This window comes from Nyctereutes procyonoides, unplaced genomic scaffold (assembly GCF_905146905.1).
Source record: "Nyctereutes procyonoides isolate TBG_1078 unplaced genomic scaffold, NYPRO_anot_genome, whole genome shotgun sequence".
Classification (NCBI taxonomy): Eukaryota; Metazoa; Chordata; class Mammalia; order Carnivora; family Canidae; genus Nyctereutes; species Nyctereutes procyonoides.
Window position 1 is genome coordinate 32,185,867 of NW_026575046.1, and position 24,584 is coordinate 32,210,450.

Here is a 24,584-nt window from a genome sequence, read left to right on the forward strand (position 1 = left end):
AAGGCAAAAAAAGTTTGGACTGTTCTAAAAAGTAAAAGAAAAACCAGTGTGAAGCTGAGGCAGTGGGGGCATGGCCTGGGAGCAGAGGCAGGATATATAGATAGGCTGGGGCAGAGTTTGCAGCCTTAGATTTCAAGTACCCTTATTGGTAGACTCTTGATTGTTTTCCACATCCCTGTTGGAAAGGAAAGGCAAGTTCATGTTCATAGCAACATTCTATTACTGGTTGAGCATTTGTCTTAAATGAGGTATTCCCAGCCTACTTCACTGAGACCATGGATAAGAAGAACAGAGGGGAAAAAAAAAAATATTTAGCTTTTCTTTTTTTTTTAATTTGTTTTTATTGAAGTTCGATTTGCCAATATATAGATTTAGCTTTCCTGTATCAAACTCTCCCCTTGATTAGTGTTCAGCTCAAGAAATCAGCCAAGGGCAAAGGTCAGGAGTGAATGAATTCAGATATCAGACAAGGTGGACTTTGGTTTCTGATGGTGCCACATGGTTTCGAGATCGGGAACTGCTCGTCTTCTGTAGCCTTATTTTATCCTTCCTTCTCATCCTTTCACTTCCTACAGTGGGTACACCCTAGCTGGAAAATGAATTTCACTGATTGTAGGGCACCCTTGGGCTGTCATCTGCAGATTTTGGTAAACCTTGCCTTGATTGGCAGGTGCCAGTCAGGCTCATCGGTGTGCATTACACTGTAGGCTTGCTGCTTGGCATAGAAAAGTCCATTTATATGCATGATTTTCATAGGAAAAGAATAGCAAATAAGAAACAAAATATTTTTTTTTCCTGCCACTCACCCAGGAAACAAAATAAGATAGCCAAAGGGAGAGTCTGGCCTCACCTCATAAATGATTTACCCAGTGTGCCTTGCAGTCATGGTTCATTCATGAACCAGCAGAACTTGCTTTATGATGCAAGAGGAGGTATGGGGTAGTGGATAGGCCAAAGGCAGAGGAAACTATGATGCTAATCTCTCTTCCCCCGCCTCCCCCTCAATCACTTCCCTTTGGTTAGTGTCCTTGCTTTTATTCAGTCTGCTCTGACTGGTTAATATGCTAGTTCCCAAAGACTCCACACAGGCAGAGCTAAGTAAATGGAGTCCTTATCTGGACTCTTCATTTCAGGGTTGGGGTCTCCCTGACCTCAGAGTCATCTGTAGCTGTAAGAGAGTGTTATAGCCTTCTCTACCCCAAAGCTGACCAGTGCATAGGACAGGAAGCCTAGAGATCAGAACTGTCCCCACCTACTTACCATATTGCATCTGAGTGTTGACACTTCATTAGGAGCCTGTGAGCTTTGAGGCCTCACTGGCTCTTGCACACAAGCCAGCAAGCAGTGGCCTTTAGTCGATTTGGGACATCATCAGTTGACTCTGACCCTCTCAGGGCTCCTGTCCCCTGCCTTCCCCACAGTATGAGTAACCACAGTCACCACAGAAGAACCACAAGATGTGGAAAGGAATGGTGGGATGTCAGCTATTTCTGTCATTCCTCAGCTGCACAATCCTTGGTTCCTCATTCATACATGGGCTCAAGGATCATCATTCCTGCCCTACTTACCTTGCTGGGTATTCACAAGAGAAAATGGATGCAAGAGATTTGAGAATCATATAATACACTCTGAGTTATTAGTATCTCTCCCCAAATTTTGCCTGCATCTCATCCTACTTGCTATCCAGTAGCAGAATAGCAGAGTAGGAGCTAGCACACTGCAACCTACAGGCTAAATCTAGCCCATTGCCTGTATTTGTAAATAAAGTTTTATACTGTAATAAAATGTCACGCTCATTTGTTTACATTTTGTCTTTGGCTGTTTCTTGTGCTACAAAAGCAGCATGGACTAGTTGCAATAGAGACAAGGTAGCCCACAAAGCCTAAGATATTTACTATTTGGCCATTTGCAGAAAAAGTTTGCTGATACCTGGCAGAGAGGGTTAGAGGAATGACCCTGAAGTTGGACTACTTATGTTTATATTCTGAATCTTCTACGTAATGGCTCTGTACCCTTGGGAAAATTATTGCTCCTCATTCTTCTCTTCATAAAATGGGACAATAACTGTATCTCTAGGCCATACTATCAAATTAGTAGTAAATAAGTTATTCACATAAAACACTTAGCATGGTGCCTGGCACATAATATGTGCTCAGTGTTGTCTGTAATATCATCCGGGGAATAAAAGCCCTGTTTTGTATTGCCAGACCTTCAGGGAACAGAATAGCATAGTTCAAGGCACAGGCCATGGAGTGGAACAGACCTGGATTCATATCCCAGCTCTGTCACTTACCACATGAGTGATTTGTGGAAGATTAATTAATCTCCCTGAACTTCAGCCTCCTCGTGCATGAAATAGGAAAAAAAAATAACTAGGATGCTGTGAGGAGTGAATGATAAAATGTAGATGAAGTGCCTAGAACAGAATTAGGCACAGAGTACACTCAATAGGTGACACAACAACAACAACAACAATAATAATAATAATAATAATAATAGTATTTTTCCCAAGTAGTGTCAGCCACCCAGAATAGATAGGTATTGGGAAGTTCCCAGTATGCCGACGTCATGTAAGGTAGGAGGCTCTACCTATGACTAGTGATACTCTTAACACAATGTAAGCACATGTAAATTAAGAAGACTTTAAAGCAGAGTTGGTCACATAGCTATCTATTAAGAGGCTTTTCTCTAGGCCAAAAGGCCCTCGAGACCAGGTACCTTTTTAGCACTATTAATCTATGATCCTATGATTGTTTCTGGATTAAGTGATGAATTAAGGAAGAGAGCACACACATATATGTGTGTTATTATAGGAAATATCTCTGAAAGATTCTCTTCCCATAATACTACATGGGTACATAGTAACGCTAAGCAGTTTGTTATGCAGGGTAAAAATGCCCTCATTTTTAATCCATTTGACATCCTAAGGGTTAAATTATGTAATGAGATGTATCCCTTCTTGCCTAAGGAGCACAGGCTAAGGAAACTGCATGTTGTGGCTAGACTACATTAAGGCTGACTTGGTTCTGGATGCCAGCCTAAGAGCACAACTCTCAATCTCTGTTGGCTTAAGAAACAGCGAATGACAGAGTTCAGTGGGCTGAAGCATGACTGTGAGGAGGGGATATTATATATCCTACAAACTCTGGGCTACTAGATGGTCAGCCTAATTTAGAAGACTGAGACAAATAACATCACCAAGCATTTATGTTTATGCCCTACCCAGCTCTATAAAGGATACTTCCCATTGTGCCTATCAAGAAAAACGACAAAGTTGGAGGGCCTCTACCCTCAAGGGAACGTATACCTCAATTGTGGGTGAAAATATGTAAAGTGAGTTGGTAAAGTGAAAGAAAAATAATGAGTTCAAACTAATGCAAGACTCGGAAGCAAGGTGACCTCAATTGCCAAGAATAGTATCAATTGATTAATACAGGTACATTATTTACATTTACACATTCTTTCATTTACTTATGTAGCAAAATTATTGTGTAGTCACTGTGTGATACCATCTAGGTATTGTGAAGAATAGTAGAAGCTTTATGAGGGCAGAGATATCAACTGTCTTATCCACCACTCTATTCCACAGTATCGAACCCATAGAAAGCCCATAGAAAACAATGACTGAATTTTATACAGCTCTTTACTTAACCTTGGTGTTTGGATGTGTATGACATGGAACTCCTAACATGGTCTTTGACTTTGACTTATAAAATATCAGCAAATAGAAATCTAATAGACATATTTTGGTCTGATATGCCCATCATCCATCCTCTCTCTGTTCACAGCACCTTCATTTCCCTTTGGCTGCCATCTTGGTAAGATAGTTAGCTAGTTGTTCTGACTTCCCCTGACCAAGGGGGATCCAGGCGCTGAGCACAGCCAGTATGGAGCTGTATGGAGCAGTTATCACAAATGGCTAGAGCAGTAGTGACACTGAAGAGATAGTTCATGAAACCCCAGATTCTCAAACTTCTGCTATGTCTATGCTTTCTAAGGCCCAGGGATTTTTTTTTTTTTTTTTTTTTAGCTGTGAGTCCATCATATCCTTACCACAAGCTTCTTTTTGTCTTACATTAGCCTCTGTTGATTTCTATTCTTGCAATCAAAGAACATAAACTAATAAAGCATGAGTGACAGATAAAAGATTCATAAGAGGCACACATTTCTATGGATATTTAAAAGAAGAATAGAGACCTTCAGATGATTGCTAGGAATGGAAAGTCATAAGAGCTTCATAGAAGAGAAGGCATTTAAGCTAAACCTTTAAAGAAGGGAAAAGATTTGGAGAGGAAAATGGCAGAAAGCAGGAGGGCTTTTTGAGGTGGAGCAAGAGCATAAACAAATGGCCCAGAACCTAAACTTAGCCTAGAAATATCCGAAGAACAGCAGCATCTACACTAGAGCCCAATGAACTCAGTGATTATCCATATTTAAGGTCCCATCACACCTAAGTCAGAAGATGTTCCCTTTCCCATTTTCCACTGAGTCAGAACCCTCCATTGTGTCTCTCCTCCATTGACTTGAGATTTAAGATGTTAGAACTGAATGGCCTGGTAAGATTAGGTAGTACTGTTCTTCTCAGACCAAGGTGATGCTCTAGAGCTTCACAGGTACCCAAGTCACACGTGAGGCATTATAATCCTTGGATGAGTATTAAGTTTACTCAGGGAGTTGTAGGATGCTTCTCTTCATGCTCATCTCTACTAACTTCCTCCGTTCTCCTATGCTACTTCCACACTGACCTTCTTTCTGTTTCTGAAGCTCATCAATCTTTTCCTGAGCCTTGATAAGAACCTTGGTACACTCTGTCCTTTTTCTGCATGAAACTGTTTCCCTGGCCCTTTGCCTGGCCAGCTCCTTCCTACGGTTCACTTCTCAGCTCCAGTGTTCATGCCACAAAGAGGGTCTCCCTGACCATCTTATCTAAAGTTGCCCTACCAGTGGCTCTCACATCTCGTGCCATTTCTTGATAGCATTTACTGTGTCCAAAGTGATCTTGTTGATTGCATATAATTTCTCCCCTCTCTGTAAAACCGAAGCTTCATGATAGCACGGCATCATCTTCTTATTCCGTGTTGTATCCCCCAAGCACCATCTTGCTGCCTAACATGTACTACATGGTCAGTAAATATTTATTGGATGAATGGATGTATGGTGGAAAGATAGAAGAAAGATGAGGAGAGAGAGGAGAAATCCCCATCTATAGAACAACACATCTCCAATAAGTATTAAAGTTTTATTAGAGTTCTTCTAACAAACAAAAGTTTGAGAAACACTGATTTAGTGTGGATTCCATTGCCCAGATGAGAAACTGCACCCTAGAAAGGGAAGGGGCTTATTCATGATCCCAGATTTGCTTCTCTGCATTTACTTTTCCAGAACCATATCAGACATCTGAAAAGTCAGTCTGTTTGTCCTGTCTCCTGCCCTTGGTTTCATGTGTCAGCCACAAGATGGATCTAAATCTAGGATCAGGGAGGCCAGACTTGACCTAATTCTTACCCTCATACACAGTGGTACATCTCATTGTGTTTCAATGCCTGGTAATTAACACTCATGTTTCCTAATGAATACACCAATCTGAGCAGTGAAGGATTTCTCCTCTTCTGCATCTCTCTTTGCTGCCATCTCCCAACTAGGCTCTGGGGTCAGCATGAAGAGAGACTCCAGAAAGCTGAGATGAATCCAAAGCCATAGTAAAATGCAACATTGACATGAGACACAGAGATTTAACTTCTCCAAGCTGAGCAAGGCCCTTGGTATTGTGGTCCCTACCACCCTCCTCTTTTTTGCCACATCCCTACCCTAGTCATACTGGCTTTTCCAGGGTTTCCCTAAGGTCCCCTTCTCTCTCCCACTTCTTTGAATAAACTGGTTCCTCTATCTGGATATTGACACAAGGTGCTTAGTACCATACCTGGCCAGTAGTAAGTGCTCAGTAAACACTGGTTATATAATAGTTATGGCCATTTTTCTCCCTATGGTTGAGCCCTTTATTACTCTTTCAAAATACCCTTATTTTCCCCTGATGTAAAACTTCGTGAACTCCTGTGCAAGCTCTGCGAAGGCAGAAAGAACACTTGTCTTATATCATCACCGTATCCCAATTTTCTGGGAATATTAATTTCTGGTACCCAACAAATATTTGTTGAACTTAGCAAATGGAGGATAAGGTTTTATCTAGTAAATAACAGGGAAGCCCCAGACATATCTCAGAATCCTAAGTAACTGTGATGTTGTTTAGAGAAGGGAACAATTTATATCTATTAATGGTAATTAATGGCATGTTGGTATTAGATCTTGGATGCAAGACAGTATAAGGGGATGGAGGAGCATTCTTACTGTCCTCTGAGTGACAGAAATAAAACACATTTGACATCACAAGGTTAGAATCAGATTACGAATGCCATTTCCACCAATAAAGTTAGAATTTTTCAGGGAGGAAGATGAATATCTAAAGGTCTCCTACTCCACTACACACACTTTCTATCTCCCTCCCCCAAAAAGAAACTGTCCTATCATCTCATTATCCACTATTTACAACGAGGCTGCCACATTTCCAGGGACTGAAGCCAGGAGCCGAGGAGAAATGCCGGTGTGAGAAGCCTTAAATGAATTGACAATAAAAAGAAGTTGCTGATACAGGAGTTTCCTCCCTGGGAGAGAGCTGTCAAAGCAATGCCCAGGGCTGGGGGATTTATTGATACTAAGTGGATGGTGCCATAAGTAGGAGTGATTATCAGAGATTTGAGTGAACCAAGGATGGACTCAGGCAGCATGCGCTGTGTGTGGGTTTTCCTGCCCTTGCCAGTCTTGCCCTCCTACCTCCCCAGGAGGGAATTCCTGGCCTCGTTTTTTTACTCGCTCTGATTGTTGGACACATTCTGCTACTGAATCTCTTGGAGGTGGGGACATCGGAATCTGATCCTCTGGCTGAGTTCCCCGAACACACTGAGTCTCTCTCTTTGCCAAGGTCTTTGCAATGGCTGTTCTTTCTACCTGAAATATTATATATATATATATATTTTTTTTTAATTTGGATATAGTTGACACACACTGTTACATTATTTTTAGGTGTGCAACATAGTGATTCAACTTCTCTGTACATTATGCTATCTCACCACAAGTGTAGCTGCCATCTGTCACCCTACAACATTGCTACAATGCCATTGACTATTCCCTATGCTGTGCCTTACATCCCCAAATGCACTTCATGTGTGTACAACTGCACCATGCTCCCTCTCCTGGCTGATGTCTGCTTATTTGTCAGTGTCAATACTGGTGTATCCTCTTGGAAGCCTTCTTTGAGTTCCCCAAAGGCTGGCATTAAGTGTCCCTGCCTAAGGCCTGAACTCATTCCTGCCACAGCACTTATACCGAGGTGTTACTGCTCACTTCATTGTCGGGCCCTCCCACTGTCAAGGTAACAGTCCATGAAGTCAGGTTTTGTCTCATATGGCAGTTCATCTCCAATGCCTAATGAGCAGCGGATGTTAGATGTCAAGTGGTGGATGAATGGATGGATGGACAGATGGATGAACAGATATGTGTATATATGCTTTTCCTGATTCCTAGAGTTGACGGGGGGGGGGGGTAGTGAGCACATCATCCATTTTGTTTTATTTCAATGTCCATAGACCCCAGTGTAGTAACTGCCTTTATTTGGTGTCAGGGAAGGCAGCATTAAATGAGAGGATTTCCTAGAAACTGAAGGTGACCCAGGTACCAAGACTGTTTTTCCATCAAAATTTCTGGGGAGGGGGGACAGCATATCACAGATGTAAAGAACTCAAGCCCTATGATCAGACTGGTGGAGTTCAGATTTCAGCTGGGCCTTGCACTGTTCCTGGGCCTCACTTTCCCCACTGTAACCTACCTCATGGGAGGAAGGGAGTCAATGCAAGGAACATTCTTATAAGTGTTCACATGTCAGCTCCTAATTATTAACTGTCAGAAGCATTTTATACAGCACTGCTGTCTTGAGTGGAGGGTACCACACGCCATCCAGCCTACTGTGATTCAACATCAGAGTGAGTCTGAGAGAGACCAGCACACAGCAGTGTTCTTATGCTGCTTCTGAAGGTTCCCATTTCTTCCTCCTGCTTGCTGGACCTGACCATGCAGTCCCCACCTCCAGCCCCCTTTCTTATTTGCCTCTTCTCACCTATTCTCTACTACATGACCAACTCATACAGCAGGGTAAAATTGCATCTTACATAAAACTCAAGACTCTGGATGCATCTAGATTTAGTGCTAGGAGTTTGCTACAATCAGATCCAAGAACTGAGAGCCTTTACCTGCTTCTGGGGGTTGAAAAAGTACCCTGGAGGTTGCTGCAAGTTTGACCAGCAAACAACTATAGTGTTATCAATCAGTAAATATGTTTGCATAATTAGACTAGAATCTAGGATGTTGGAGCCTGAAGGGATGTTGGATATCACAGAGTTTAAACCTCGTTTTACAGATGGGAAAACTGAAGCCTAGGGAAAATGTGGGATTTGCTCAAGGTCACATAACTACTGTGTTGTGATAAAACCAAAAAGAATCCTCTGGGTCTTCTGGCATCTAGTTTAGTACTTTTTTTTCATAGGACCACCTTATCTCTTCTGATTGAATATTTACTATGGCCAATTCAAAGAAATGCCCTACAACTACTAAGTGTATTTCTCAATATTTAACAAATGACTGCAATTTTCCACAGACTTTAGACCTATAGAATGCCTCTCTCTCTCTCTCTCTCTCTCTCCTTGTCTCTATCTCTCTTTCTTTCTCTGTCTCTGTATGTCTCTCTGTCTCTGTCCATCTGTCTCTCTGTCTCTGTCTGCATCTCACTCTCTCTCTGTTTCTGTCTCTCTCTGGAGCTGTTCCTGCTTGGCCAAAATAAAGATTTAGCTGGAAGGTCAGATGCCAAGCCACTCTGAAGGCCAGGGTCCACTCAAGTAAATCCAGGTCAACTTACCTCCAAGCCATGCTTTCTTAGGGAGCATTGGGTAAGAGGGAGCACCCTCTTAGCCTTAGAGGATAAAGCACTCAGTTTAAGGGGGATAAATTTGAAAAGAGAAAACAAATCACTTGAGGGAGAAAATTTCCTGGCCTCTGTGTGTCTAAAGATTTGATCATGTGCACCAACTCCTATTTCTTATACCTCCATCTCCTCCTTTGCTTCTAAATTTTTGCAAGAAACACCAGCCATGAGGGCCCCAGAGGCCCAGCTATAGGTGTGAAACCAAGTGGATGACGTGAGGGAATAGATCTGGAACATAAGACTCATATCCCACAGGATAATATTTCATTGCAGCAGGAGGGAGAAGAAATCCTAAAAATACTGTACAGAGCATATTATAATATTTTAACGGGTTTATGTGCTCCCTCTATACACTTCACTCAGTAAGATGGATTGTGCTTTTTGACAAATCTATATTTAACATAGGAAGAATAACATACAGTGTATGCTTCCTGGTGAAGAAATCCATATTTATGGAAATCTTGATTCTGGCAATTACAATAGATATTTAAAGACAGTGCCTATTGTCTGCTGTGAACAGATAGAATGTCCTCATTAGGGTGAAAGAGAAAATAGGCTGAGTGAGAAAGGATAAATATCTACTTTAGAGAAGCAGGAGGTCCAGGGTGGCCCAGCAGTCATCTCTGTTTGGGTCCAGCTCCCCCTCATACCCTATTGTGGGTCATGTAGACCCTCTTATCAAGCATTTCTCATTCATTCTTTCAACAAATACTTATTAAGCCCTACCATGTTCCAGGCACTATGGTGGCTTTGGGGCACAAGTGAGACCCCTGTTTTCAGGGATTAACACTGACCCAAGCAGTCATAGATATTAAGAAGCAAAAAAAGGAAATGATTTCAGATGATAAGAAAAGTCTAAGATGTAAGACAGGTTGAAATGACAGAGAGGCAGGTGTGGGGAGGCTGGAGTCACTATTAAGAAGAGGTGATGAAGAAAGGCCTTTTTAGGGGGTAAGATTTGAGATGAGAAAAGGAGTGATATTATGAGCCCTGGATGCTGTATGCAACTGATGAATTATTGAACTCTCCATCCAAAATTATGATGTACTATAAGTTAGCTAATTGAATTTAAATTTTAAAAAATTGAAAAAAAAAGATAACAAAAAGGAGTGATTTTTGCAAACAGATAAGGAAAGAGCCCTGCAGGTGGAGGAAGGAAGCAGCTGCCTCAGAGTCTCAAGGCACAGTGAGCTCAGAGCGCCAAAGAACAGCTACCAAGGCTGGGTGCCAGAGCAGGGGGCAAGGAGAGGAGTGTAAGGTGGGAGAGGTCTAAGGGGCTGGTTATTCAGGCTCTGAGCTATGGTCAGATGCTTCCTGTGTACAATAAGAAACCTCAAAACTTTTGAGAGCTTTTGCACCAGGAAGGGAAATTGTGTTTTGTTTTTACTTTTGTTAATTAAAAAGATCCCCCTTGCTTTGGGTAGAGAAGGAATTTCACTGCTGGAAACTATATGCCAAAAGTCTAGAATGCATGAGTCTACCTTCAGATACCAGGAGGACTGTGAAGTGCATTAAGAGCAGACATTCCATGAGGTTCTGGTCTCAAAGAGTCATCAGTCAGTGGACTCGGCACCTAGAGAAGTAATAAATGCCCAGTAACTGCAGGTATGCAAGCAGATGTTAATGTACTGGCCCAGTTTCCTGTGGACGATACATACGTTTTCAGTGAGAATCAGACAGATGACTTGTACAGTTCATCTTTAAGAGATGAACTTTTAAGCCCATTAGCTCTAGGGACTGAATGAGAACTGAGAGTCACAATAGACAACTGAGTACTGGTGGTTAGTTGCATTCTTTAGTGCAGCAAGACCCAGAGGATCTTCAATAACATGTTAAAAGTATTCGCCAACAAAGGATCCTGGGGATGTGCAGACTTGACAAAATCTGGGTTAAAGTTGAACAGGATTCCTCACAACCTTTTATGTAACTAGTGTGCAGTATGAACCTCCAAGATGCAGACAAGGTATACACCATTTCCCAAATCTACTTGACCAAAGAAGTCTTTTTTTTTTTTTTAAGGAGTGTTTTGTGGGACTAATGTTTCATGGAACACATTTGGGTGATGCTTATATTGGGTAATTTGAGACCCCACATACAAGGTAATGCAGGGTCATGGAAGCAGGTGATATGCTAAAGGAAACAGAGGACCTAAGAGCACTCGCTTTTTCATCTTAAAAAAAAAATGCCACAGGGTTGTGATGTGAAATGAAAAGTCTAATATATGTGAAAGGACTGTAGAGTGCCCCAAAATGCTGTTATTGTGATGAGGATGATTCATCTCACTATCCATATTAGCAAGGTAATTTCAGGCATCAGAGATGGCTTTAGGGTTGGTCACCTACTTAACTGGGGCAAAAACAATGACACCTCTCCTGTATCATGTATTAAAATGAGCTTAGTAGTTAAATGACCTGGGATTTGGCCCTATAACTTTTCTTTTTTTAATATTGCATCCTAACTAGCAATGTAATAAACCATAAACCAGGATTGGTAACTACATTGGGATCTTACAAAATGGCTCCCATGGGGATGTTTATACAGCTAAGCTATTACTATGTCTGATACACTGGGCAGGGGGGTGGGGAGGCTGAAAAGTCAGCTAGCAGGATGTGCAAACACAAAGTGAACATTGGCAGAGAAATGTACACTGAAAGCTAAGGGTAGACTGAGAAAATCCATGCTTATTTTCTAAGCATGTATCAGCAGCAAGCTGGCAGACCCGCTTCCTCCTACAGCTTTTAATGCTTTGCCTTAAAGTGATGGGCATTGTCATAGCAGGATGACTGGATTGGGGTTAAAATATCCACCCAACTCAGATATGCCCTACCTGTTCCATCTTAGACACATTCATTAATTTTCTGAGACTTAGTTTTTCCCTTTTTAAAAATGACTCATTTATCCCTCTCCTTCATTAAGGTCACTGCAGAGATAAAGTAAGAGAACATGTGAAAATGGTTTATATATATTTATAATTAATAAGCATGATAACATCTGATATGGAATTGGTACCTCTTAAATATTAAATCAGATGGATGGGTGAATGGGATGCATAAATAGGTAAAATGGATGGACAGTTGGATTAGACTTGCAAGATGGATGGATAGATTGGTTGGATGGGTGGATGGCCAGAAGATAGGTGAATGTAAAGATGATGAGTTGGGATGAATGAACTAGTGAATGGATTAGTTTTGGAGCCATCTGCCAGCTTCCTTGTATCTTCTATTAATCCTTCTCTTCTCCTCCTCCAGTCTGTTCCCAGTTCTCCAAAGGAGTCTACGCCATCTTTGGGTTTTATGAACGGAGAACTGTCAACATGCTGACCTCCTTCTGTGGGGCCCTCCATGTCTGCTTCATTACACCGAGCTTTCCTGTTGACACCTCCAATCAGTTTGTCCTTCAGCTGCGCCCAGAGCTGCAGGATGCTCTTATCAGCATCATCGACCATTACAAATGGCAGAAATTTGTCTACATTTATGATGCCGACCGGGGTAAGCCAAGGGTTGGGGTGGGAGACTGTTGAGTAATGGGAGAAAATTTCCAGCAGGAAGGAGAATGATGCCTCCTTGCCTCAGTGAAAAGCATGGGGGGAATGATCCAGAAATGCTTTACTTCGATGGGCTGATTTCTTGGCGCTAACCTCCAACTTACAGTGTGGAAACATCCTTTGAGAGAGTAATCCTCTTAACATACCATGTCACTCTACAGTTCACCAAGCTTCCATGGCTCCTGAGTCCAGACTCAAAGCCCAAGGGCCTATGTTGAATGGTTCATAGCTCACAGCATAGTTGTCAGGAGCAAAGACTGTAGAGTCAGACAGACCTGGATCTATATTCCATCTCCTCTCCTTTCCAGCTGTTTGTCTTTGGGCAAGCTTTCTCTGCCTCAGTTTGACCATTTATGTTGGGCAAATTTTCTGTGCCTTCATTCCCTCATCCCTGTAATAAGATAAACCTGATCTCCACCTCCTAAAGTTGCTGTGAGGATTGAATGAGATGACTAGAACATTCCTGTCAGTGCATGGAACATAAGTGCTCAGAGTCCTCCATATATGTTAGCTATCAACATAATCATCACCTCTCCTAGGCCCTTCTAATTGTGCTTCCACTTACATTTTGAATTTTACATCACACTTTCCAAATGTTTCCTATGCTTTTTTTCTTCTCTGTGTATTTCCTCATGCTGTTCCTCATTTCTAGAATGCACTTGCTTTCCCAAATCTACATATGTAAATCCTCCTTCTCTTTTGTAGTCTGCTCAATCACTGCTTTCTCTATTCCCTAATCCTTAAATGTGAACTACCTTCTTTTTTCTAACATCTGTGGTGGTTGTATTGTACTCTCCTACCTTTCTTTCCCTTGTATACTAAGTAGTCATCAGAACTTAGTCATAATTGGTATAAGTAAATAAATGGATTATGAAAGGTCTGGAAACTGAGACAGAAGAGTTTTACCCTAAGTGAAATGGAGATTTTATAGGAGGTTGACTGGGGGAAGACCGAGACGATTTTGAGTAGGAGAGTGGCTTGTGAGATTGGTTTTTGGGGGCAGTGTTAAGCAGGCATTGTTCAACGAGGAGGAGCTGGCAGGAGAGACCAGAAACCCTCTGCTTTCTTCAATTTTCCCTTCCCTCTCCTTATTTGAGGATTTCCCTTCTCAAACAGCAGTCATTGTAAGGATCATACCTGCAGAAGGGCTATTTCAGGACAGTTTTACAGCATTCTGAAGCTTGAGGCCTAGAAATGGCAAACTTACTTCCCAGAACCCAGAAGACTGTAACTTTGATTATAGAGAATCACCTCTGGGGTTGGCAGAAGCACCTATGCTCTTAAAAGGACTCTATCTGTCTCAGGAATCTGAGCTCAGAGCTCTGCCATTTGTTAGTTATGTGACCTTGGGCCAAAAACTAAATCTCTCTGAGCCTCAATTTTCATTATCTGTGGTGCAATGGGGATAATAATGATTTGTGCCTCATATGATTAAGTAAACTGAAAACAGGAAAGCTAGTAGAATAGTGCCCCAGTAAACTTTCAGTGAATATGAGGCGTAAGCATGCCGAATAGCTTGCACTGCAAAAGAAACGAAGGTAAGAAGGCATAACAGAATCAATTGAGAGAGGATTCTTGAGGCCAGGCACCGTGCTGATTACTATGGGAGGGATTAGCAGTTTTAGGAGACAACTAATATACATACAAAAGATTGATTAATAATGTAAGAGTGAAAGAACCACCTAAAGTAGCAGAAAAATGACCTTCATCTTCCCCTCAAAGATATCTATATTCTAAGAATTTTTGGAACCTATAAATGTATTATATTCAATGGCAAGAGGGATTAAGATTACAGATGGAATATATGTTGCTAACCAACTGATTTTAGAGAGATTAGATTGGGTTATTCATTTGGGCCTAATATAATCACAAGGGTTCTTAAATGTGGAAGTTGGAAGTAGAAGAGTCAGTGTCAGAGGCTGATGTGTGAAGGACTTGACCAGTCGCTGCTGGTTTTGAACTTGGAAGGGACCATAAACTGAGGAATGCAAGCAAGCCTCTAGAAGCTAGAAAGGCAAGAAAATTTTCTTCCCTAGAACCTCCTGAGAGTAACATAGCCCCACTGACACATTGATTTTAGCTCAAGGAGATTCATTTCAAACTGACCTGTGGCAATATAAGCTGATAAATATGTGTTGTTTCAGACCAATGAGTTTATAGTGATTTGTTATAGCAGCCGTAGGAAACCGAGACCATTTATGTCTTAAAGATGAAACAAAACTGCATTGAGTAATGGGCTTCTCTCTCATTTAACTATAAATTAGAAGAGAATAATTTAAGTCAGTACACACTGATTGAATACCTACTACATAAGAGGCAAAGTATCAGGTATTGAACATTCATGAATTTGACAGTTATTAGGTGCCTATTTAGATGTTGGGTTGGCACATTTAATAAGCAACTACTAAATACCCAATAATAATATTTATAAAACCCTTGCCATGTATCAAACATTCTCATTTAATCCTTATGATGACACTATGAGGCGGGCATTATTAACATCACCATTTTACCATTAAAGAAACTAAAGTTTAAAGAAGCTAAGGAGTTTGTAAAAGGTCACCAGCATATTGTAGCAACAGGATTTGAGCCTTAGATTATATTTTTAATTAACACTACTGTGTGCTGAGTTCTGGAAACAAGCTCAAAAGAGAACCACTGCCTGCCTTCAGTGGGCTCAGACTTGCATAGTGGGAAAAAGCTAGAGCTGAGTTTGGTGAAGGAGTCAGGAGTGGGGGAGACAATGGAGGTGGGTGCCAAGTGAAGGCAGGTGGTACCTGTGTATCCTGATTGCCACTTCTCTGTCTTACCCAATTTCCAGGTTTGTCTGTCCTGCAGAAAGTTCTGGACACAGCTGCTGAGAAGAACTGGCAGGTGACAGCAGTCAACATTTTGACCACCACAGAGGAAGGATACCGGATGCTCTTTCAGGACCTAGAAAAGAAAAAGGAGCGGCTAGTGGTGGTGGACTGTGAATCAGAACGCCTCAATGCCATCTTGGGCCAGGTAGTGCATGTAGCAAAGGCTTAGAGTGGGTGAGGGCAGTGGTTCAAGAGGGAGCTGGATGGCCTTTTGCCTTGAGTGTTAAAAAGAGAGCTCTTGACTAGATGAGACAGGTGACTCCTTCCCCACATTCTGTAATTTATACATTTTAATTCTGAACTTTTATGAAATAGCACAAACAATGGGAGACTGGATCTAGGGCTTAAAATGGTTCTCAGATCAGTTGCTTTATGGTGAAAAAGCGTATTACATTGCATTTTAGAGTTTGTGAAGCACTATCACCTGGGAACACAGACTGTAGAATCAGATTCCTGGGTTCTGTCATCACTGGTCTAGCATTTAGCATCTCATCCATTCGGCCCACTGCCCTGTTTTAAGAGTACAGGGAAGCAGCAAGCACCTCTGTACTGTTTCCATAAATACACTCATGTGTCTGAGAAATCCATTGATTGTACATCCTGTGAAAGGGCACTGTAACCTCAATAGTTTTTAGCCAGAGGTCTCTAAGCTGTGGTTTTTCCTATTCTAAGAACTAGAGCATGTACCCATTTCACAAGCAGCAGGCCTTTGTGTTAATCTCTTGTCTTTTCGACAGACATATACTTGTGTATCTAGGTTGAGCTAGCAAGAAAATAGATTTTGCAATCATTATTTAACAGTGCCATGTAATTAAAGACGGTAGTTTCAGGTAATTGACAATATGACAAAGCTTGTTGATGGCCTTTCTAGACCCTGGGACCCCCACCAGGAATCTCACCATGAGCTCAGCAACCATTTAGACGTCTCAGCAACAGAACAGGAGAAATTTTGAAAATCAGTGATGGTTTAAGGCATTAATTATGTGTTCTACTAGATAAAGTATGGATCTGACCACCCCTCTTGGAAACAGAAACCAGAAAAATTGTTTCTATGGGATTCTCTGGGCTGGACTCAAGGGATTTGAATGCTAGTTTAAAAAAGGCAGTATAGGGTAATGGTTAAGCACAGAGACCCTTCCGCCAGAGTGGCTGGAAGTTAAACCCCACTAGTCTTTACTAGCTCCATGACTTTGGGCCAGGTTTTTAATCTTTCTATGTCTCAGATTTCTGATCTGTGAAAGGGGCATAATAATAATTATAGCTTTCTTCAGACAGCTCCTGTGAGAATTAAAAGGCAATTATCATATGGTTTCACTCATATGTGGAATGTAAGAATGCAGAGGACCAAAAGGGAAGGGAGGGAAAACTGAATGGGAAAAAAATCAGAGAGGGAGACAAACCATGAAAGACTCTTAACTATAGAAAACAAAGTGAAGTTTGCTGGAGGAGTGGTGGGTGGGGGGATGGGGTATCTGGGTGATGGGCATTAAGGAGGGCACATGATGTGATGAGCACTGGGTGTTATATGCAACTGATGAATTATTGAACACTACATCTAAACTGATGATGTATTATATGTTGGCTAATTGAATTTAAATAAAAACAAATAAATAAAAAATAAAAATCTATTCATGTAAAGAAAGGAGCCTGCCCCGTAGAAAGTGACATATGTAAGCCTTTGCCTAGTTTTGCTATTTATAGCACCACCTAGTACTGCCTTCTTGAGTCATTTCCCTCTTTGGGCATAAGGGTCCTCATCTGTAAAATAGGAATGATGGCTTCTGTTCTACAGGGCTGAGAAAAAGATTGGGTGAGATAGCAGTTGGAAAAAGTGCTGAACAATAATTAGGTATTCTTAATAGACTGATGACTTGTCCTTCATTGTTCTGTAGTAAAGATAGTAGCCAGTGCTACGATTTTCTGAGCACTTGCCATATACCAGACACCATGCCAAGTCTTTTCCATGCATCATGCTACCTCATCTTCACATAAACTGTATAAAACTGCATCTATCAGCTCCCTTAATTTATAAATAAAGAAACAAGAGACTTGCCTGGGATTTCACAGCTAGTATATAAGAAAAGCAGGAAGTCAGACTTCTGGCTGCAGAGCCAGACCCTCCTAAAAATGTAACTTTTCAGCCTCTGCTGACTTTAGCCACATATTCTGTGAAAAGACAAATTCTGTTTTATAGGGAAGTGACTTATTTATATGGGCATTTTAGACTGTAGTAATAGTAACTCTTTTAACTGTTAGGTTTTTCTATTCTGAAAAGCAAGACTGAATTGCTGAACAGATCTTACAGAGCACCCGATTTACTGTGTGTATTCACATTTCACAGATGGAATAACTGATGGTCACATTGGTTGATTTGCCTTGGGTTCAAACAACTAGTTAGTAACAGTGATGAGTCTTGAATTTACATCTAAAGGCTTGCAGCCTGACATTTTGACATCATTCCAAACAATCAAATGCTTGAATTCGGATCTTTTCAGTCTGATACAAATGTCCTGCCTAACCTAAAGAAGGAGATAGTGATTCTCAATTCCAGTAAGGGAATGGCCTGTCTCTGTCTCCAGCACCCCAACTAGAATACTGGAATTTTGAGGGCAAGGATTTTTGTTTTATTTTCTTCTTTGTGGTATCCATAGTGTTTTGAATAATGCTTCGTATCTTGTGTGTATTCAATAAATATGTTTTGAGTGTGTGGAAAGAATAGGGAATCAATGAAGGGTCAAGGAAAGATCCCAAATGTGAGATAGGTCTGAATATTTATAGGTAGCCATTGGCTTGTTAAGAGCCATTAAGCTAGAAAGAAAGGCAAGTAGGGAGGCCCAGAAGACATGTGAGGGCTGAGGTTGGTAGAATGGCTTAGCAAGCCAGCTGGAGCATGCTGAGTGTCTACTAGGAGACAGTGATGGTGACACAATTGAGACTATCCTTGGAAACCATTCTAAGGAGTTTGGGGTTTATTCCAAAGAGAGTGGAGAGGCAGTGAAGGTTTGTGAGCAAGGAATAGGCTTATTAGAATATAATGCTTTGACAGTATATCAGACACCAAATTATATAGTACAGTCATTAAGCTGAGAATGAGTTAAAGATGAGAGAGACCAGGATTAGACCATCCATCACATCACCCTGCTTTACTGTCTTTATAGTGCTTCTCACTTGCTGAAATCTTGTTCATTCATCTGTTTATATATTTACCATCTGTCTCCCTACTAAAACGTCAGTTCAGTTTAGTAAGGACACAAGGACCTTGCCTTATATGTTCACAGGTTGTCCTCAGCACATAGCATAATGCTTAGCATATCATCCATGTTCAATAAATATCTGTTGGTTGGATTAATTAATCAGAGAAGGTTTTACAGAGTAGTTGAGATTCAAGCTCAGCTGTAAAGGTTATGAATAGTCAGAATGGGAAAGGACATTCCAGACACAAAGATTATGAATTAAGGTAGTCCAGTGGAAATAAGCTTTGAAGGAATAGGGTCAGGAAAGCTATGGGTTCCACATGAAATTGTACATTACCTTTATAACACCTCTCTCAGTTTATAACCCTGAGGGCACTCACTTCTTCATCTGTTTAGTGTGGGTCTCATCCCAGTAAAGTGGGACCTCCAGGGGGCCAAAGACCATACTTGTCTCACCTCCCACTATATCCACAGCACAGTGCTTGGTACAAAGTAAGCACTTAATAAATGGTTGTGAAAGGAAAGTAGGAAAGGAGAGAAGAGAGGACAATGGGTTAATAAGTGAAAAGACAGGTGGGAAGGTTTGGATTATGTTGAACTATATGAAATTGCTAATTTTTACCAACCAAAAGTCATCAATTGTCATCCATTTCTTATGTTTCAATCTGTAAGTTTATCCTGCAGATTATTCTTATCCATTGCCTAAATGTGGTAGGTTTTAAAATATCTAAAAAAAAATCTGCTATTTGATGTTTTGTGTTTATTAGAAGCTGAATAGGCTTATGGTAAAGGTATCTTATTATTGAAAGGGCAGCAAACCATTTGACAAGAAGATGGAAAAGTAATGAAGAATTACTAATAAAACTATCATCCCAATAGTATTTGAGCTCGATGGTCTGGAATTCCACAATCTAACCACTGTTTCAGAGCATTCATTGTGTGTGCTTGCATTTAATTATTCCCTACATAAAAAAATATGTGAGCCGCTATGCACATACATCCAATTAAGTAGATGTCTGAATGTGGATTTTAATAACCTTGAAAATTTATTCAGTTAGACAAGAAGCCCAAGTGCTTCTCATATGTTTTATGCCTTCTTGTAAGAGTGCAAGAGAGGCTCTGAGCAGAATGTACTAACCCCAATTTCATGATTAAAAAATAAAGAAATAGATCAAGTTAACTTGCTGGCTGAGCTAGGGCTAAACCAGCCTATGGCCTATGCTCTTAGCTGTTCCTTGGGTAGTGTGTCTGGCTGTCTGAGCAAACCTCTGGATAATTCTTTCTACAAATATTTTTCCTGCCCACAATGATTACAAAAGTCTTCACTTTTAGGATGGAGAGATTTGGGGGGACCCAGGCTCTTAATAATTAATCATAATTAGGTGTTACATGCAAAGACTCACAACATTTGGGTTCCTGTCCAGCACTGCTGCAGAATCTAGGCAAATCACTTCCCCTCTTTAGCCCTGAACTTCCCATCTGTACAGTGGAAGATTGGACCATCTGATCCCAACATTCCCTTCCAACTTCCAGGTTAAGTGCTCAGTTAATGTCTGGGTACTCAACTGGTTTAGGGAAGAAGGCACAATATTAGGAAAAGAAGGAACTGGGTCTGAACATGAGTCATGCAAGGAATTAAAGGTCAAGAACCTACCCATCTGACCATCCACCCACACCCATCCATCCATCCAAGCAGCAGATATTGTCATGACAGTGGCAGGAAATTCAACACAGTATAAGATTCACACCAAGAAAGAATCTCCAACCAGGGAAAGACTTTATGGGAGAAGCGAAATGAGCATTTCATCTGAATGGGGTATGTGTGTGTGATAATACTACTCTACCCCTAGTATCAGACAAAACTGATTTCAAATCCTGCATCTGCTACTTAATAGCCGGGTAAACTTAGGGAACTTATTTAATCTCTCCATGCTTCAATTTCTCATCTGTAAAATGAGGGTATCAATAATGCCACCATCACTGAGTAGTTGTGATATGGTAGTCTCACTACTTAGGATAGGGAAAGGCACATTGTAAGCACTCAGTGTTAGTTGCTATTAATACTGTTATAGCTTTAATTGCAAAACTGATTGGTGAATCCCTTCACATCATGTTTTATAGATTATAAAGCTGGAGAAGAATGGCATTGGCTACCACTACATCCTTGCAAATCTGGTGAGTACAGTGCACTACAGACTTTCAGTCTATGCATTTTTGCACATTTGGGCCTTACTTTGCTCCTGTGGTCCCCAGCTAATGGGAACTGCATGGGTGGAAGGGGGAATTCAGAGCTGCAATACTAAATTTACCTTTTCCCCTCAACATTCTCACTTGTCAGACCACAGCACACTATTAGTAAATTTCGAATCTTCCGTAGAAGAGACGGTTATCTGAATTGCAGATTCAATCAGTTTTGCCCCTTGACAATAAGGACAAAACTGGCACGTCTTTGAACGACTACAGGATGTTTCCACCCCATTGTTTTGACTCTCTATTTTGACATTAGTGATAGTGTTTACAAGTACAAATACCAGAATCACAATACACTAGTATTGACAGATCTTTAACTAGAAGCAATTTTCCAACAGGAAAAATATTATGTCAATTTAGTTTGTATTCACTTTTCTATGTGATATAGATTGAGCTTGTCTTCTTAAAAATTTTTGTTTTCATTTTAATGTATTGCAGTTCTTTTTATTGGGCACAATTATTTGAGTGTTGTGAAGATTTGAGTCATCAAATATTTTTTATTCATATTAAATTTTACCCAATAACATGTGCCATTATAACTTTTATTTTATGGCCATTATATCTAGCAATTCTATTTCTCTTGTGTTGTGTTTTGACCATCCTTTTTTTTAAGATTTTATTTATTTATTCATGAGAGACCCACAGAGAGAGAGAGAGGCAGAGACACAGGCAGAGGGAGAAGCAGGCTCCACGGATGGAGCCGGATGTGGAACTCAATCCCTGGTCTCCAGGATCACACCCTGGGCTGAAAGTGGTGCTAAACCGCTGAGCCACCTGGGCTGCCCCATCCATATTTTTTATCATGCAGTTTGATTCTTCCAAAATTTTATCCAAAGCCAAATATAATTTAATTTGCCTTTAGTCCCATTCTTACATTTTGTAAAGAGCTTCATGGTGATGTAATTCATATACCATACTGTTTATATATAGAAAGCGTACAATTCATTGCTTTTTAGTATAATCACAGAATTATGAAACCATCACCACAATCTAACTTTAAAAATTTTTGTCATCCCAAAAAAGAAACCCCACACCCATCAGCACTCACTCCCCACTGCTCCCTATATCCCCTACCCCACCCCCCAGCACTAGGCAACTAGCAATCTACCTTTTAAGTATTTTCATATCCTGGACATTGCATACAAACAGAATCATATAATATGTGATCTTTTGTGACTGGTTTCTTTCACTTAGCATCATGATTTCAAAGTTCTTCCATATTGTAGCATGTATTTCACTCCTTTTCATTGACAAATTACATTCTATTTTATGGCTATACTGAATTGTATCTATTCATTGGTTGATGAACACGTGGGTAATTTTCTCTTTTTAACTATTATGAATAAAGCTACTATGACTATTTAGGCACAAACTTGTCTCTTGAATATATATCTAGGAGTGGAATTGTTGGGTTATTTGGTAACTCTGTGTTTAACATCTTGAGGAAATCACTTTCCAAAGCGGTTATATCTCCCAGCAAATCAATAACAAGTTTTTATATTGTTTAAAATATTTTGATCAATAACACATTTTGCCATTTGACAGTATGAGCAATTATCAGTTTTCCCCCAATGGTAACTTTTCCCACAAAGTTTGTTTGTAATCCTGGCTTGTCTTTGCAATTTTCTGTTTTCATTAAGATGTGGTTTTAAGATTTTTATTTATAACGAAGTGTATATGTAATTTTAGGCATATTATTTGGTGTTGATTATTCCCGTGAGTAGTGTTAACTAATGAAACAAAATATTACTCTCTTTTATTTATTTTTGGAAAAAAGGTCATTAGTAGAACAAAGGCACCAGGTCTGGCTGTATGTAAAGGCCAAAATTACAGGATCTAAAAATAAGACCAAAACATCCTGCCTAATCCTTAAATTCTAGTTGTCTTTCTGATCCAATCTCAATCTTAAACAGGTTCCTGCCTAAACCTTCTTTCCCTTCAAACTTCCTTGCCTTGGCTATACTAATATTTCAGTCTCAGGACCAGAAATAAGAAGGGCTCATTGAGATAGGCTAATTCAGACCCAGTTGTTAATAGCTAAATATGATACATTTCTCAGAGGTATTTGCATTTTAAACAGTAGGTAGCTCCAGAGACTTTTAGGGAACAGGAGCCTCATCCTAAAAAATTTTGCAAAGACAGAATTTTTGACTTTGTAATGAAGCAGACTCTTGACATCCCTCTAATCCCAGCTCCTTAGTGCCTGAAGGGACTTTGGAAATTAATGCCATCTAAGTCTCCTCTGCTCATAGAGAAACAGAACCAGCAGGTGGTGTGGCCAGGGACACAGAACAAGTCAGGGATAGAGTTAGGGCTAGCACCAAGGCTGGTGGGCAGTATCCAACACCATATGCACTACTCCAGCATGCCTCTCCGTACAGACTGAGCAAGCATCCTGCTGTTTGAGAATACACAGAACAATGTGGGGGCATGCATAATCACCTCTCTGGGATAAGATAGAAATTACGTATCAGTGGCCTTGGAGCCACTGAAAGACCCCAGATAATTAAATTGCCAGCCTCCATCTGTTGCCAAGTGACCCCTTGGTCACTGCATCACCAAGTCAGCCCCTTGGGCTTCTGTATCCTTCTGATCTGCATTCTTCTTCTTCTGACCTAATGAGCTCTCATATCCTTACAACTGCCAGCTAATAGGATGCAAATTGCATATACCATCCAAATACAAAAGACTTGCATGTTCCAATAGATTAGTTGATAATTAGGCTTCAAATTACTAATTAATTCAGTTTGAAACATAGGCGAGTATGTGGTGTGTGTTTTTCTTCCCTCTTCAGAGAAATAACGCAATTTATAAGATGATAATTTTTAGAAATTCCGCCACATAATTAGCCTGCTGCTGCATGGAACTGACCCCCTCCTTCAGAGTGTTTGTGATTAGGGTGTAATTATAGAGTTAGAAACCAAGGAAGCTTTTGAAAGATTTAACAAAAGGAAGGAGCTACACTTTTATTTCACAGTTCTATCCGCACAAGAGAAATGGAATGCACAAGCTCCGAAGTAGCCAACAGCAGTTTTCCAAAAGATCACTTTGGAGGGATTCAAATAGCCAGCTTTGGGGGTGCTGCTAGAAGAGAAAAGGGAAGGAGACTGTGGATCAGAGAGGACAGCTTTATGGACCGGGAGTAAAAACAACCATGAACCCTCCACCCCCCAACCCAGATTTTTGTCCAGACACCACCCTTAGCCAGCTCTGTGATCCTGGGCAACTCCCCATTAACTGGGAATGATAGTTCCTGATCTGAAGGCTCATAGTGTTACCTGGGAGATCAAAGAAGTTGCTGAACATCACCATGTTTTGGAAAGTTCAACACTGCTCCATAGGTAGAGAATTCTTCCTACATATACTAAATCTACCCATCTCTACATCACATATTGTGGATACATTTACACACACATACACATATATGCATATGTATGTATTCATATTTTATATACAATAGGATAGATGTGTATTTATATTTCTGGACCACTGGTATGTCCATAAATTGTACTTGAACCTTGCTGAAACTGAAGAGCTATACCATTATTTCTTTTTTTTTTTTTTAAAGAGAGAGAGAGGGTAAGCTGGGGGATGGGGCAGTCAGAGGAAGAGAACGAGAATCCCAAGCAGCCTTCATACCCAGTACAGAGCCCAACTCAGGGTTTGATCCCATGACTCCAAGACCATGACCTGAGCTGAAATCAAGA

At 40.6% G+C, this 24,584-nt stretch overlaps 1 protein-coding gene across 2 annotated transcripts in view; it reads left to right on the top strand.

Moving 5' to 3' along the window:
* The window catches only part of GRIA1 (glutamate ionotropic receptor AMPA type subunit 1), a 301,513-nt gene that overhangs the window by 141,408 nt on the left and 135,521 nt on the right, over nucleotides 1-24,584 (top strand). For both annotated transcript variants that reach the window (XM_055325538.1, XM_055325539.1), the window contains exons 3-5: nucleotides 12,277-12,516; nucleotides 15,394-15,578; nucleotides 20,749-20,802. In XM_055325538.1, coding sequence (XP_055181513.1) covers nucleotides 12,277-12,516; nucleotides 15,394-15,578; nucleotides 20,749-20,802 — 479 coding nt within the window. The remainder of the gene's footprint in view (nucleotides 1-12,276; nucleotides 12,517-15,393; nucleotides 15,579-20,748; nucleotides 20,803-24,584) is intronic.